Source organism: Carcharhinus amblyrhynchos, chromosome 1, assembly GCF_965287045.1.
Source record: "Carcharhinus amblyrhynchos chromosome 1, sCarAmb.v2.hapA, whole genome shotgun sequence".
NCBI classification, from domain to species: domain Eukaryota; kingdom Metazoa; phylum Chordata; class Chondrichthyes; order Carcharhiniformes; family Carcharhinidae; genus Carcharhinus; species Carcharhinus amblyrhynchos.
Window position 1 is genome coordinate 21,690,947 of NC_137324.1, and position 13,786 is coordinate 21,704,732.

General features: G+C 45.7%; 1 protein-coding gene across 5 annotated transcripts in view; it reads left to right on the plus strand.

Moving 5' to 3' along the window:
* The window catches only part of rnf24 (ring finger protein 24), a 168,136-nt gene that overhangs the window by 115,855 nt on the left and 38,495 nt on the right, over positions 1 to 13,786 (plus strand). For all 5 annotated transcript variants that reach the window (XM_080195867.1, XM_080195952.1, XM_080196042.1 and 2 more), the window contains exon 4: positions 4,622 to 4,663. In XM_080195867.1, the coding sequence (XP_080051993.1) occupies positions 4,622 to 4,663 (42 nt within the window). The remainder of the gene's footprint in view (positions 1 to 4,621; positions 4,664 to 13,786) is intronic.

Sequence of the window (13,786 nt, forward strand, 5' to 3'; positions counted from 1 at the left end):
CCCACCACCCCCCCCCATTTCAATTCAGTGTTGCAGAGTCTCCTGGACTCCACACTAAGTTTAACAGCTTCACTCTGCTCTGTAAGTCTTCATTTGCTCTGCTTGTTTCGGGTTTTCCCACTCTTTGCTTCTGGCCAGCAGTGAACCTGCTCCTGGAGCATCTTTCCTTTATTTGTTTCTTTACGTGCTCCACTTTTGCCACCTTGAAATGTTCCGAAGCTCAGGAATTGTAAGCAGCAGAATTCAGCTGCCTGTCAATGATTGGAAAAAAAACCTCCCACTAATCTAATTAGTATCTTCTTAAAACTGTTGATTTTAATGCTCGCCTCATGCTGTGTATTAACAAAATCCTTCTGTATTTACTCACACAAATTCCAAAGACCAGATTCAGCTTCTGCTGACAGTCATGGCCATTTTTAACCCAATTAACTAACTGCAGTTGCCATGAATAGCCAGCTTTGTGTGCCACTGGTTAACACTTTTTTTTATTCAATCATGGGATCGCTGGCTGACCAGCATTTATTGCCCATGTTTAGTTGCCTTTGGAGGGTAATTGAGAGTCAGCCACATTGCAGCACGGTGGCACAGTGGTTAGCACTGCTGCCTCACAGCGCCAGGGACCTGGGTTCGATTCCCAGCTTGGGTCACTGTCTGTGTGGAGTTTGCACATTCTCCCCATGTCTGCGTGGGTTCCCTCTGGGTGCTCCGGTTTCCTCCCACAGTCCAAAGATGTGTGAGTTAGATGGATTGGCCGTGTTAAATTGCCCCTTAGTGCCAGGGAGATTAGCTGGGCTAAACGCATGGGGTTATGGGAGTAGGACCTGGGTGGGATTAGTGGTCGGTGCAGAGTGGATGGCCTGAATGGCCTCCTTATGCACTGGAGGATTCTGTGATTGCTGAGGCCCTGGAATCACACATAGGCTAGACTGGGTAAGGACGGCAGATTTCCTTCCCTAAAGGACATTAGTGAACCAGACGCAGTTTTCCGACAATCGACAATGGTTTCATGGTCATCAGTAGATTCTTCAATCCAGATATTTTTTAGTGAATTCAAATTCCACCATCTGTCATGGCAGGATTCAAACCCGGAGACCCAAAACATTAGCTGAGTCTCTGGATTAATAGTCTAGCGATAATAACACTCGGCCACTGTCTTGCCTTACTTCTGTGAAGGCTGGAGTTGAATGCTAGAATGAAAAACCTACTCAAATTTTAGAAAGAAATTGACCCTTAAAATGTCCTCACTCACCAAATTCCCTCCGGTTTAGCATTCTGCAGAAGCAAATATTTTGGAGAACTGGATCAGTGCTTTAGTATCAAGCGTGGATTGTTAAATCTCTCCTACAGTAACTTACTTTGGGCGGATTCGAATACGGCAGCGATTGTTCATTGTTTTTGAATTTGGCAGCGGTATCTTCCTGCATGATGTTCCTTCTGTATTTCACAAGCGGCGGGTAGCTTGTTCGGGGGAGTTGAAGTTGGCACGGTGGCACAGTGGTTAGCACTGCTGCCTCACAGGTTCAATTCCCGGCTTATCTGTGCGAAGTCTGCACGCTCTCCCTGCGTGGGGTTCCTCTGGGTGCTCTAGTTTCCCCCCCACTCTCCTAAGATGTGCATGTTATGGTGATTGGTCATGCTAAATTGTCCCTTAGTGTCAGGAGGTTAGTAAGGTAAATAAATATGGTTATGGGGATAGGGCCTGGGTGAGATTGTGGTTGATGCAGACTTGATGGGCCAAATGGCCTCCTTATGCACTGTAGGGATTCTATGATTTTATTGGCGGAGGCTGATTGGGATTTTCCAGTTGGTCTACAGGTTCCTGGAAGAAGCAGGGCCAGTTTAGTGACCTGGGTGGCCTAGTGACAGGAGACCAGGGGCTACCAGGCCAAGCAGGCTTTGAAGCTTCAGTGTCAACTGTTAACTGCCCAGTGAAAGGGACAGTGCTGGCCTGGTTGCAAAGGCCTTTCCTTATTCCAGAGTTTAAAAAGTTAGAGAGAAGATGGATCATTTGATTTGATTTGATTTATTATTGTCACATGCATTATTACACAGTGAAAAGTATTGTTTATTGCACAGTATACAGACAAAACATACCGTTCATTAGGAAGGAAAGGAGAGGGTGCAGAAAGTAGTGTTATAGTCATAGCTAGGATGTAGAGAAAGATCAACTTAATGCAAAGTAAGTCCATTCAAAAGTCTGACAGTAGCAGGGAAGAAGCTGGTCTTGAGTCAGTTGGTACATGACCTCAGGCTTTTGTATCTTTTTCCCAAAGGAAGAAGGTGAATGAGAGAATGTCTGAGGTGTGTGGGGTCCTTAATTATGCTGGCTGCTTTGCCAAGGCAGCAGGAAGTGTAGACAGAGTCAATGGATGGGAGGCTGGTTTGCATGATGGACTGGGCTACATTCACAACCTTTTGTAGTTCCTTGCGGTCTTGGGCAGAGAGCAGGAGCCATACCAAGTTGTGATACAACCAGAAAGAATGCTTTCTACGGTACATCTGTAAAAGTTGGTGACAGTCGCAGCAGACATGCCAAATTTCAAAGCAAAGTTAAAGTTTATTTATGACTCACAAATACGTTTACATTAACACTGCAATGAAGTTTCTGTGAAAATCCCCAAGTCGCCACACTCCAGCGCCTGTTTGGGTTCACAGAGGGAGAATTTGGTATGGCCAGCGCACCTAACCTGCACATCTTTGGACTGTGGGAGAAAACCAGAGCATCCGGAGGAACCCCATGCAGACATGGGGAGAATGTGCAAATTCCACACAGAGAAGGCAGGAATCGAACCCGGGTCCCTGGCGCTGTGGGGAGCAGTGCTAACCACTGTGCCACCATGCTGCCCAGTCTGCTGAGTTTTCCTTAGTCTTCTGAGAAATTAGAGGCATTGATGGGCTTTCTTGACTGTAGTATCGGCATGGAGAGGGGGACCAGGGTGATGTGAACACCTGAAAATGTGAAGCTCTCGACCATTTCTACTTCATTCCTGTTGATGTAGACAGGGGCACCACTCCCTGTAAGGGCACCCTGCTGCTGTTTCATTGCTGGAGGGTCTCCTATTTACCCTCCAGCTTTGAGAGAACAAAGAAAAGTGCAACACAGGAACAGGCCCTTCGGCCCTCCAAGCCCATGCTGATTATGATGCCCTAACTAAAAAAAAACCTTCAACACCCCCCCTCCCCCAACTCAGTCCATATCCCTCCCTATTCATGTACCCATCCAGATGCCTCTTAAATGTTACTAATGTGCCTGCTCCCACCACCTCCTCTGGCAGTGCACCCACCACTCTCTACGTGAGAAACCTCCCCCCTACACATCTCCCTTAAACTTTCACCTTGAACTTGTAATTGACACTTCCACGCTGGGAAAAAGCCTCTGACTACCCACCGTATCTCTGCCTCTGATAATTTTGTAGACCTCTCTTGGGCCTTTCCCCTCAGCCTCCATCTTCCCAGTGAAAACAATCCTAGTTTATTCAGCGTCTCCCCATAGCCAACACCCTCGAGACCAGGCAACCTCCTGGTGAACTCACCTGCCATCTTCAATTGAATGCCCCCTGAGGACCAGGTGGCCGATTTGGGAGAACCACGTTGAGTAAGTGTTTTCCACACATTGCGAATTTACAACCCCAGTTTGAGCCCAACACCCAGGGCTCGGAAGGCCCCAGGGAAAATCCTGCCCTCAAAGCTGACACCATTGAGGTTTTCAAAGCGATGAAAGACAGGGTAAACAGTGGGGGGGGGATTTTTCACTCACGGGGGAATTCGAAAGCCATGCCCGTAAACACAGGAAAGTTATTAATCAAGGCAGTAGTGAGAAACAAGGAGAAGTTCCTTTAGTCTGAGTGGTTACAATGTGGAACTCGCTACCGTGGAGGTTAAAAAAACTTAGATGCTTTCAAAATGCCAACAAAAACACAAGAGGAAAAGAGATGGAGAGATATGCTGGAAGGCAGAGCTAAATGGCAGCACGGTGACGCAGTGGTTAGCACTGCTGTCTCACAGAGTCAGGGACCCAGGTTCAATTCCCGGCTTGGGTGACTGTTTGTGTGGAGTTTGCACATTCTCCCCATGTCTACGTGGGTTTCCTCTGGGTGCTCCGGTTTCCTCGCACAGTCCGAAGGACATGCTAGGTAGATGCATTGGCCATGCTACCCTCAGTGTACCCGAACAGGCGCCGGAGTGTGGCAGCAAAGGGATTTTCACAGCAGCTTGATTGCAGTGTTAATGTAAGCCTGCTTGTGACTCTAATAGATAAACTTTAATAAATGAGGTAGAATGGGCGTAAGCTGGTTTTCAGTATGAATGTGGCGTTTGCTACCAAATAAAGCTGTTGGACTGTAACCTGGTGTTGTGAGACTTCTTACTGTTTTCAGTATAAACAACAGCACAGACTGCTTGGACCAGTGGGTCCATGTTTGCGCTATACTCCCTATGTAATGTAATTTATTACAGTGCAGTTAGTGGCTATAACTATCAAGATTTGATTATATAATTGTAAGTGATTGTCGAGTTTTTATATTGTATTGGAGTATTTCTGAGCTCTGTTGATCAGTGTGGAGCTGACAATGTTTTGCAGTTTGCTCAAATCTGACCCATTGTGATTCTCTCTATTCTGCAGGTCATACTGAAAGAGAAAGTAAAAGAGCTCAATTTGCATGAGGTAAGGGAAAGCTTTTGTGTATTTTTATCAAAGCTTCCTTGTAACTTGTTTCCTCCAGACTAGTAAGCTTCTGCAGTGTTAGCTGAGTGCACAGCAACATTGTAGACCACTTGGACAGGATTTTCCAGCCCCGCTCACACCAAGACTGGAAAATCCCACCCGACATCAACAGACCTTTGCGTGCTCCTGTCCCGCCTGCTACAATTCCCGTGATGGGTGGATGGAAGAATTCCTCCCTTACTCTTTGGATTTTTCTCAAGTTCTTGATGTGTTTTCTCCTGAATTCCCCACTTGATTTATTCCTGACATCTTGTATTTGTCGATCGTACAAATGGAAATATTTTCATTATGTAGACTCTATTGTATCTTTTATCATTTTAAAAATCTTTACCAGGCCACCTCTTGGCCTTTTCCTTTCAGGAGAAATGAGAGTCTGTCCATTCTTTCCTGATAGTTATAACCTCTCAGATCTGAGATCATACTTGTAAATCTTTACTGCACCTTTTTCCCATGCATGTGTATCCTTTCCATAACATAGAGGCCAGAACTGTGCACAGTACTCCGCTTGCAGTCTAACTGAGGTACTATACTGAGTTAGCATCACTTCATTTATTTCTAGTGTCACAAGTAGGCTTACACTAACAGTGCAATGAAGTTACTGTGAAAATCCCCTCATTGCCACACTTCAGGTACACTGAGGGAGAATTTAGCATGGCCAACGCGCCTAACCAGTACGTCTTTCAGACTGTGAGAGGAATCCAGAGCACCCAGAGGAAACCCACAAAGACACAGAGAGAAAGTGCAATGCCACGTAGACAGTTACACTAAGCTGGGAATCGAACCCGGGTCCCTGGCACTGTGAGGCAACAATGATGACCACCATGCCACCCTCGTGGCATGATGGCACAGCCTCATTTGACCCCAGTCTTCACTGAGATAGGGCCTGTGGTGACTCCATTGGTGAGGATAGCTGGCAATGACTAGTGACTACAGGTTGACGACGTAGTAACATAAGAACATAAGAAATAGGAGCAGGAGTAGGCCATCTAGCCCTTCGAGCCTGCCCCGCCATTCAATAAGATCATGGCTGATCTGTCGCTGCTCAGTTCCACTTTCCCGCCCTCTCCCCATAACCCTTAATCCCCTCTCTTATCAAGAACCCATCAACCAGATTCTTAAAAATATTTAGCGAGGCAGCCTCCACCACTTCAACGGGCAGAGAATTCCAGAGATTCACCACCCTTTGAGTGAAGAAGTTCCTCCTCAACTCCGTTCTAAACCGCCTCCCCTTTATCTTGAGGCTGTGCCCCTTAGTCCTACTGTCTTTTTTGAGCGGGAAGAGTCTCTCCACCTCTATCCTATCCATCCCATTCATCATCTTATACATCTCAATGAGATCTCCCCTCATTCTTCTAAACTCTAACGAGTACATGCCTAGTTTATTCAGCCTCTCCTCATAGCTCAACCCCCTCAACTCCGGTATCAGCCTAGTAAACCTCCTCTGCACTCCCTCCAAGGCCAAAATATCCTTGCGTAAGTACGGCGCCCAGAACTGCACACAGTACTCCAGCTGCGGCCTCACCAATGCCCTATACAGCTGCAGCAAGACCTCCCTACTTTTATATTCAATCCCCCTCGCTATGAAGGCCAGCATCCCATTCGCCTTCCTGACCACCTGCTGCGCCTGCAAGCTGGGTTTTTGCTGTTTGGCCACGTCCCCTGAAGGATCCGCAGAGTGACATGCAAACAATCACAGCTCCCTGCACCATGGGACTCCTGCCAGCCTGGCAAAGCCATGTGCCTGCCCCCTCTCTGCTGAGAGAACGCGTCCGACATTCACTTTAACCAAGAGCAGTGCCTGAACCAGCGATGTGTCAGCAGGAAGGTGGCATTGTGTTTATAGGGGACATGAAGGAGGTTCACAAGGATGATCCCAGGAATGAAAAGTTTGATGTATGAGGAGCGTTTGAGGACTCTGGGTCTATACTCGATGGGGTTTAGAAGGATGAGGGAGGATCTTATTGAAGCTTACAGGATACTGAAAGGCCTGAATAGTGTGGATGTGGGGAAGATGTTAGTGGAGAGACTAGGATCCCAGGGTACAGCCTCAGATTAAAGGGATGACCCTTTAGAACTGAGATTAGGAGGAATTTCTTCAACCCGAGGGTGATGAATCTGTGGAACTCTTTGCCATGAAAGGCTGTGGAGGCCAGGTCATTGAGAATATTTAAGACAGAGATAGATATGTTCTTGATTAATAAGGGGAAAAAGTAGGAAAATGGGGATGAGAAAAATATCAGCTATGATTGAATTATGGGGGATTTCAATCTACATATTGATTGGTCGACCCATGTTGGACATGGTGGGCTTGAGGAGGAGTTCTTGGAATGCTGCCAGGATAGTTTCCTGGAACAATGTGTGTTGGAGCCGACGAGGGAGCGAGCTATCTTAGATCTGGTGTTATGTAATGAGGCAGGTAGAATTGTGGTGAAGGATCCTCTTGGGAAGAGTGATCATTGTATGGTGAAGTTTCTGATGCAGATGGAGGAGGAGAAAGTAGGATCCCGGACCTGTATCCTTTGTTTGAACAGAGGGGAGTACGATAGGATGAGAGAGGAATTGGCGAATGTAGATTGGGGGCGCAGATTGGGAGGTAGGTCTGCGGAGGAACAGTGGAGGATCTTTAAGGAGATCTTTCTTGGTACTCAGCAGAAATTTATTCCGATGGTAAAGAAGGATCGTAGGAGAGGAGATAATCAGCCGTGAATAACGAAGGAGATAAAGGAGAGTATTAAATTAAAAGCTGATGCATTTAGTGTGGCTAAGAGTACTGGGCGAGAAGAGGATTGGGAGAGATTTAAATATCAACAAAGAATGATGAAGAAGTTGATAAAGAAAGGAAGGATAAACTATGAATCTAGGCTAGCGCTAAATATAAAAAAAGATAGTAAGAGTTTTTATAAATATATAAAAAGGAGAAGGCTGACTAGGGTGAATGTTGGACCCTTAGAGGATGAGAGGGGGGATTTAGTGGTAGGGGATGGGGATATGGCTGAGGCCTTGAATAACTTTTTTGTTTCGATCTTAACGGAGGAGGACGCGAATAGTTTGCCGGGTGTTAACGATGGAAAGATGGTAGGAGTGGAGGGCCTGAATGAGATCATTGTTACTAGAGAGGCAGTGCTCGACAGACTGGAGGGACTGATGGTGGACAAGTCCCCAGGACCGGATGGAATGCATCCAAGGGTTCTGAAGAAAATGGCAGAGGTGATAGTGGATGCCTTGGTGATTATTTTCCAAACCTCGCTGGATTCCGGGTAAGTGCCGGAAGATTGTAAAATGGCTAATGTTACGCCGCTGTTTAAAAAGGGTAGCAGGCAAAAGGCAGGGAATTATAGGCCGGTTAGTTTAACGTCTGTTGTAGGAAAAATGCTCGAATCCGTAATCAAAGAGAAAGTAGCGAGGCATCTTGAGAAGAATTGTTTGATAGAGCAGATGCAGCACGGTTTCGTTAAGGGGAAGTCATGTCTGACGAATTTATTGGAATTCTATGAGGATGTGTCTAGTGCGGTGGATAGAGGGGAACCGGTGGATGTGGTGTTTCTCGATTTTCAGAAGGCATTTGATAAGGTGCCACACAAAAGGTTGTTACAGAAGGTTAGGGGGCATGGAGTTGGGGGTAGGGTGTTAGCATGGATAGGGGATTGGCTGTCAAATAGAAGGCAGAGAGTGGGTGTCAATGGGTGCTATTCGGATTGGCGGTTGATGACTAGTGGAGTGCCCCAGGGATCGGTGCTGGGGCCTCAGCTATTTACCATTTATATAGATGATCTGGAGGAGGGAGCCGCGTGTAAGGTGTCGAAATTTGCTGATGACACAAAGTCAGAAGCAATCTAGCACACAATCTATCCATTTGAACAATTTAAGTGGAACAGCAAATTGTGCGGAGGGTATGGAAAGTCTGCAGAGGGACCTAGATAGGCTGAGCGAGTGGGCGAGGACCTGGCAGATGGAATATAATGTTGGCAAGTGTGAGGCTATCCACTATGGTAGGAATAATGCTAGGAAGGACTACTACTTACATGGCAAAAAGCTGCAGCATGCTATGGTTCAGAGGGACCTGGGGGTCCTTGTGCATGAGTCGCAAAAACCCAGCCTACAGGTGCAGCAGGTGGTCAGGAAGGCAAATGGGATGCTGGCCTTCATAGCGAGGGGGATTGAATATAAAAGTAGAGAGGTCTTGCTGCAACTGTACAGGGCACTGGTGAGGCCGCAGCTGGAGTACTGTGTGCAGTTTTGGTTGCTGCACTTGCGCAAGGATATTTTGGCCTTGGAGGGAGTGCAGAGGAGGTTCACTAGGCTGATACCGGAGTTGAGGGGGTTGAGCTAAGAGGAGAGGCTGAATAGACTGGGCTTGTATTCGTTAGAGTTTAGAAGGATGAGGGGAGATCTCATTGAGACGTATAAAATGATGAAAGGGATGGATAGGGTAGAGGTGGAGAGGTTCTTCCTGCTCAGAAAGGACAGCAGGACTAGAGGGCACAGCCTCAAGATAAAGGGGGGGCAGTTTAGAACGGAGTTGAGGAGGAACTTCTTCACTCAGAGGGTGGTGAATCTCTGGAATTCTCTTCCCGTTGAAGTGGTGGAGGCTGCCTCGCTAAATATATTTAAGACACGGGTAGATAGGTTTTTGGTAGGCAAGGGAATTAAGGGTTATGGGGAGAAAGCGGGAAAGTGGAACTGAGCCACGACAGATCAGCCATGATCTTATTGAATGGCGGGGCAGGCTCGAAGGGCTGGATTGCCTACTCCTGCTCCTATTTCTTATGTTCTTATGAATGGTGGAGCAGAATCGATGGGCCAAATGGCCTAATTCTGCTCCTATTCCTTATGGTCTTATTTCACTGAACACGTGATGTTCAAATGGATAGATTGTGTGCTAGATTGCTTCTGACTTTAGGTGTTGATTGATTTTATGCTCTGCCCATTCTGGGTGCTTCCATTGTATTCATGGCTTGCCTATAATAATGACGTGGAGATGCTGGCGTTGGACTGGGGTAAACTCAGTAAGAGGTCTCACAACACCAGGTTAAAGTCCAACAGGTTTATTTGGTAGCAAAAGCCGCTAGCTTTCGGAGCGCTGCCCCTTTGTCAGGTGAGTGGGAGTTCTATTCACAAACAGAGCATATAAAGTCTTTATATACATATAAAGAATGATGTCATGCATCATTCTCAGTGATGTTGTAATTTCAGGCCTGGTACTTCACACAAATATAGAATTGTTACAGTACGGTAGGAGGCCATTTGGCTCATCATCTTATGTTTGCGTTATAAGGAGAGGCAGTATATTCTGGGACTTCTTTCTCTGGAGTGTAGAAGGCCAAGGGGCAATCTTACAGAGGTCTATAAAATAATGAGGGGCATAGATCAGCTGGATAGTCAACACCTTTTCCCAAAGGGAGTCTAAAATTAGAGGCCATAGGTTTAAGGTGAAAGGGGAGAAATACAAAAGTGTCCAGAGGGGCAATTTTTTCACACAGAGGGTGCTGAGTGTCTGGAACAAGCTGCCAGAGGTAGTAGTAGAGGCAGGTACAATTTTGTCTTTTGAAAAGCGTTTAGACAGTTATATGGGTACAGTACAATGGGTGTAGAGGGATATAGGCCAAATACAGGCAATTGGGACTACCTTTGGGGTTCTAAAAGAAGGGCAGCATGGACAAGTTGGGCCAAAGGGCCTGTTTCCCTGCTGTAAAACTCTATGACTCTAACACTCTATGTCCCCGCTGGCTGTCCAAGTGAATATGATGACTGAGTGCCGTCCCCCTTCCTTTTTTGCTGAATCACTGCACATTGTATCTCTTCAAATAATCATCTAATGCCATATTGAATGCCACGATTGAACCTGCCACACTTCCAGGCAATGCATTCCAGACCTGAACCACTCGTGTGAAAATGTTCTTTTTTAATCTATCCCTTTCATTCTTGGCCCTTTTATGAACATCCAAAGCTGTACACAATTCTCCAGCTGTGGTCTAACTAATATCTTGTGTAAGTTCAGAATAACCTTGCTCATGTACTCTATGCCCTTATTAATAAAGCCAAGAGTAATATGCGCTTTATTAACTGCTCTGTTCACCTGTCCTGCCAGTATATTATCTTGTTTCTCCATGTTCTTCCAACCAAAATGCATCACCTCACACTTCTCCACATTGAACTCCATCTGCCACCTATCTGCCCACTCCACCAACTTGTCAATGGCCTTTTAAAGTTCCAAACTATATTTTTCACAGTTTACAATAGTTCCAAGTTTTGTATCATTCACAGTTGTGCCTTCCACACCAAGATCAAGATCACTAATGCATATCAGAAAAGGCAAGGGTCCCAATACCATCCCTGAGGAACACCACTACAAACATTCCTCCAGCCTGAAAAATATGCATTGATCATTACCCTCTGCCCCCTATTATTCAGCCAATTTTGCATCCATGTTGCTGCTGTCTCTTTCATTCCATGACTATTCTCACAAATTGTATTGAATCCCCTTTGAAAGCCCATGTACACCGTATTAACAACATTACTGTCATCAACCCTCTCTGTCAACTCTTCAAAAACCTCAGAAGGGCATTGTTAAACACAATTTTCCTTTTAGAAATCCATGCTGGCTCTTCCTAATCAACCCACATTTTTCCACATGATGACTAATTCTATTCCGAATAATTGTTTCTGGGAGCTTGCCCACCGCTGATGTTAACCTGACTGGTCTATAATTGCTCGGACTATCCTTACAACCTGCTTTGGACAAGAGCATAACATTTGCAATTCTCCAGTCCTCTGGCATCTTCCTCAGTTTAGAGAAGGCTGGAAGATTATGGCCCAGTGCCCCTGCAATTTCCATTCTCAGTTCCTTCAGTACCGTTGGATGCACCCCATCCAGTCCCCGTGCCTTGTCAACTTTCAGCACTGACAGTTTATTCAACGCTTCCTCCTTATCAGATCGGAACCCTTCTCAGGACAGAGATTCCTTGTCTGTCTCCATGGCATCTACCTCCTTGGTCAATTTAATTAAAGCTTATCTGCTTAATTAGGAACATTAGTTTAGCAATGAGTCAGAGACTAATACAGGACTCGACTGAAATACTGATGTGTGCAATCCTACTACACTGGTTATGTTCTGACTGCATTATCAGAGAAGGTGATGGCCTAGTGGTATTATCGCTAGACTACTAATCCAGAAATTCAGTTAATGTTCTGAGGCCCCGGGTTCGAATCCCACCATTTGAATTCAATAAAAAATATCTGGAATTAAGAATCTACTGATGACCATGAAACCATTGCTGATTGTCGGAAAAACTCATCTGGTTCACTAATTAGGGAAGGAAATCTGCCGTCCTTCCCTGGTCTGGCCTACATGTGACTCCGGAGTCACAGCAATGAGGTTGACTCTCAACTGCCCTCTGAACAAGGACAACAAAGGATGGGCAATAAGTGTTGGCCAGCCAGTGACGCCCATGGGCCGCAAATGAATTTAAAAAATGCAGACAACAGTGAATTAATGGACTAGTTCTTATTATAATTGCAGATACATTTAAATAATGTTCACAGTACAGTTTGCTCTTCCAAGTCTGTCCTTCAGATAATAAATCATGATCTTATCTGTCTTTGCAAAGGGGGAAGAGAAAAATGTACATTCCTATCGCACCTTCCTTCACATGTCCCAACATGCGTTATAGCAAATTTTGGAAGCTTACACTACCATAACTTCAGTGACCAATTGGCACACAGCAAGCTATTACTTATTTCTTCACAAGTTGTGGGTGTCACAGGTTAGGCCAGCATTAATTGCCCGTCCCTAATTGCCCTCAAGAAGGTGAGCTTCCTTCTTGAATCTCTACAGTCTGTTTGGTATAGTTACATCCAAAGAGCTTATATGGAGGGAGTTCCATGATTTTGACCCAGTTACAGTGAAGGAACAGTGATATATTTCCAAGTCAGGCCGGTGAGTGGCTTGGAAAGGAACTTGCAGGTGGCAGCGGTGTTCCCAGGTGTCTGCTGCTCCTTCCTTTCTAGATGATACAGATTGAGAGTTTGGAAGGTGCTGTCAAAAGATCCTTTGTGAGTTGCTGCAGTGCTTCTTATAGATTGCACACATTGCTGCCATTGTGCTTCAGTGCTAGAGGGAATGACTGTTTAAGGTCATGGATGGGGTGCAAATCAAGCGGGCTGCTTTCTCCTGGCTGGTGGTGAGCTCCTTGAGCTATACTCATCCAGGCAATTGGGAGTACTCCTGACACGTGCCTTGTAGATGATGGATGGGTTTTAGGGAGTCTGGAGGTGAAATACTCACCTCAGATTAGAATTCCCCATCTTTGACCTGCTGTTGTTATCACAGTATTGATATGGCTGGCCCAGCTCAGCTTCTGGTCAATGGTAACCCCCCTGGATGCTGATGGTGGGGTATTCAATAGTGGCAGTGCCATTGAATGTCAAGGGGAAATGATTAGATTCTTGTTGGAGATGGTCATTGACTGGCACTTGTATGGAGTCTTGTATTTGTCACTTAGCAGCTCAAAGTTAACGTGTGTTAACGCTGGCAGTTTGATTATTATTGATGCTTATGAGATTTCCGCTGATTTTTTTTATTCATTGATGGGACATGTGTGTCACTGGCAGGCCAGTATTTATTGCCCATCCTTGAGGGCAGTTGAGAGTCAGTCGCATTGCTGTGGCTCTGGAGTCACATGTACGGCCGACTAGGTAAGGATGGCATACTTTCTTCCCTAAAGGACATTAGTGAACCAGATGAGTTTTTCTGACAATCGACAGTGGTTTCGTGGTCATCCGTTTGGTTCTTAATTCCAGATTTCTTTTTTATTTAAATCAAATTCCATCATCTGCTGTGGCGGGATTCGAACCCGAGTCCCCTGAACATTAGCTGTGTTCTTGGATTAATAGTCTAGTGGTAATATCACGAGGCCATTGCCTCCCCCTATGGATAAAGGCCAAGTGGCCTCTCTCTGCTGTGCATTTGATGTAGTGCGGGGTAGTAACCTAGATGCTCTGGGAACATTTTCAGCACAATTTGTTATTGGGGTCACAAGTTTAACTTCAGAATTTGTCAACTTG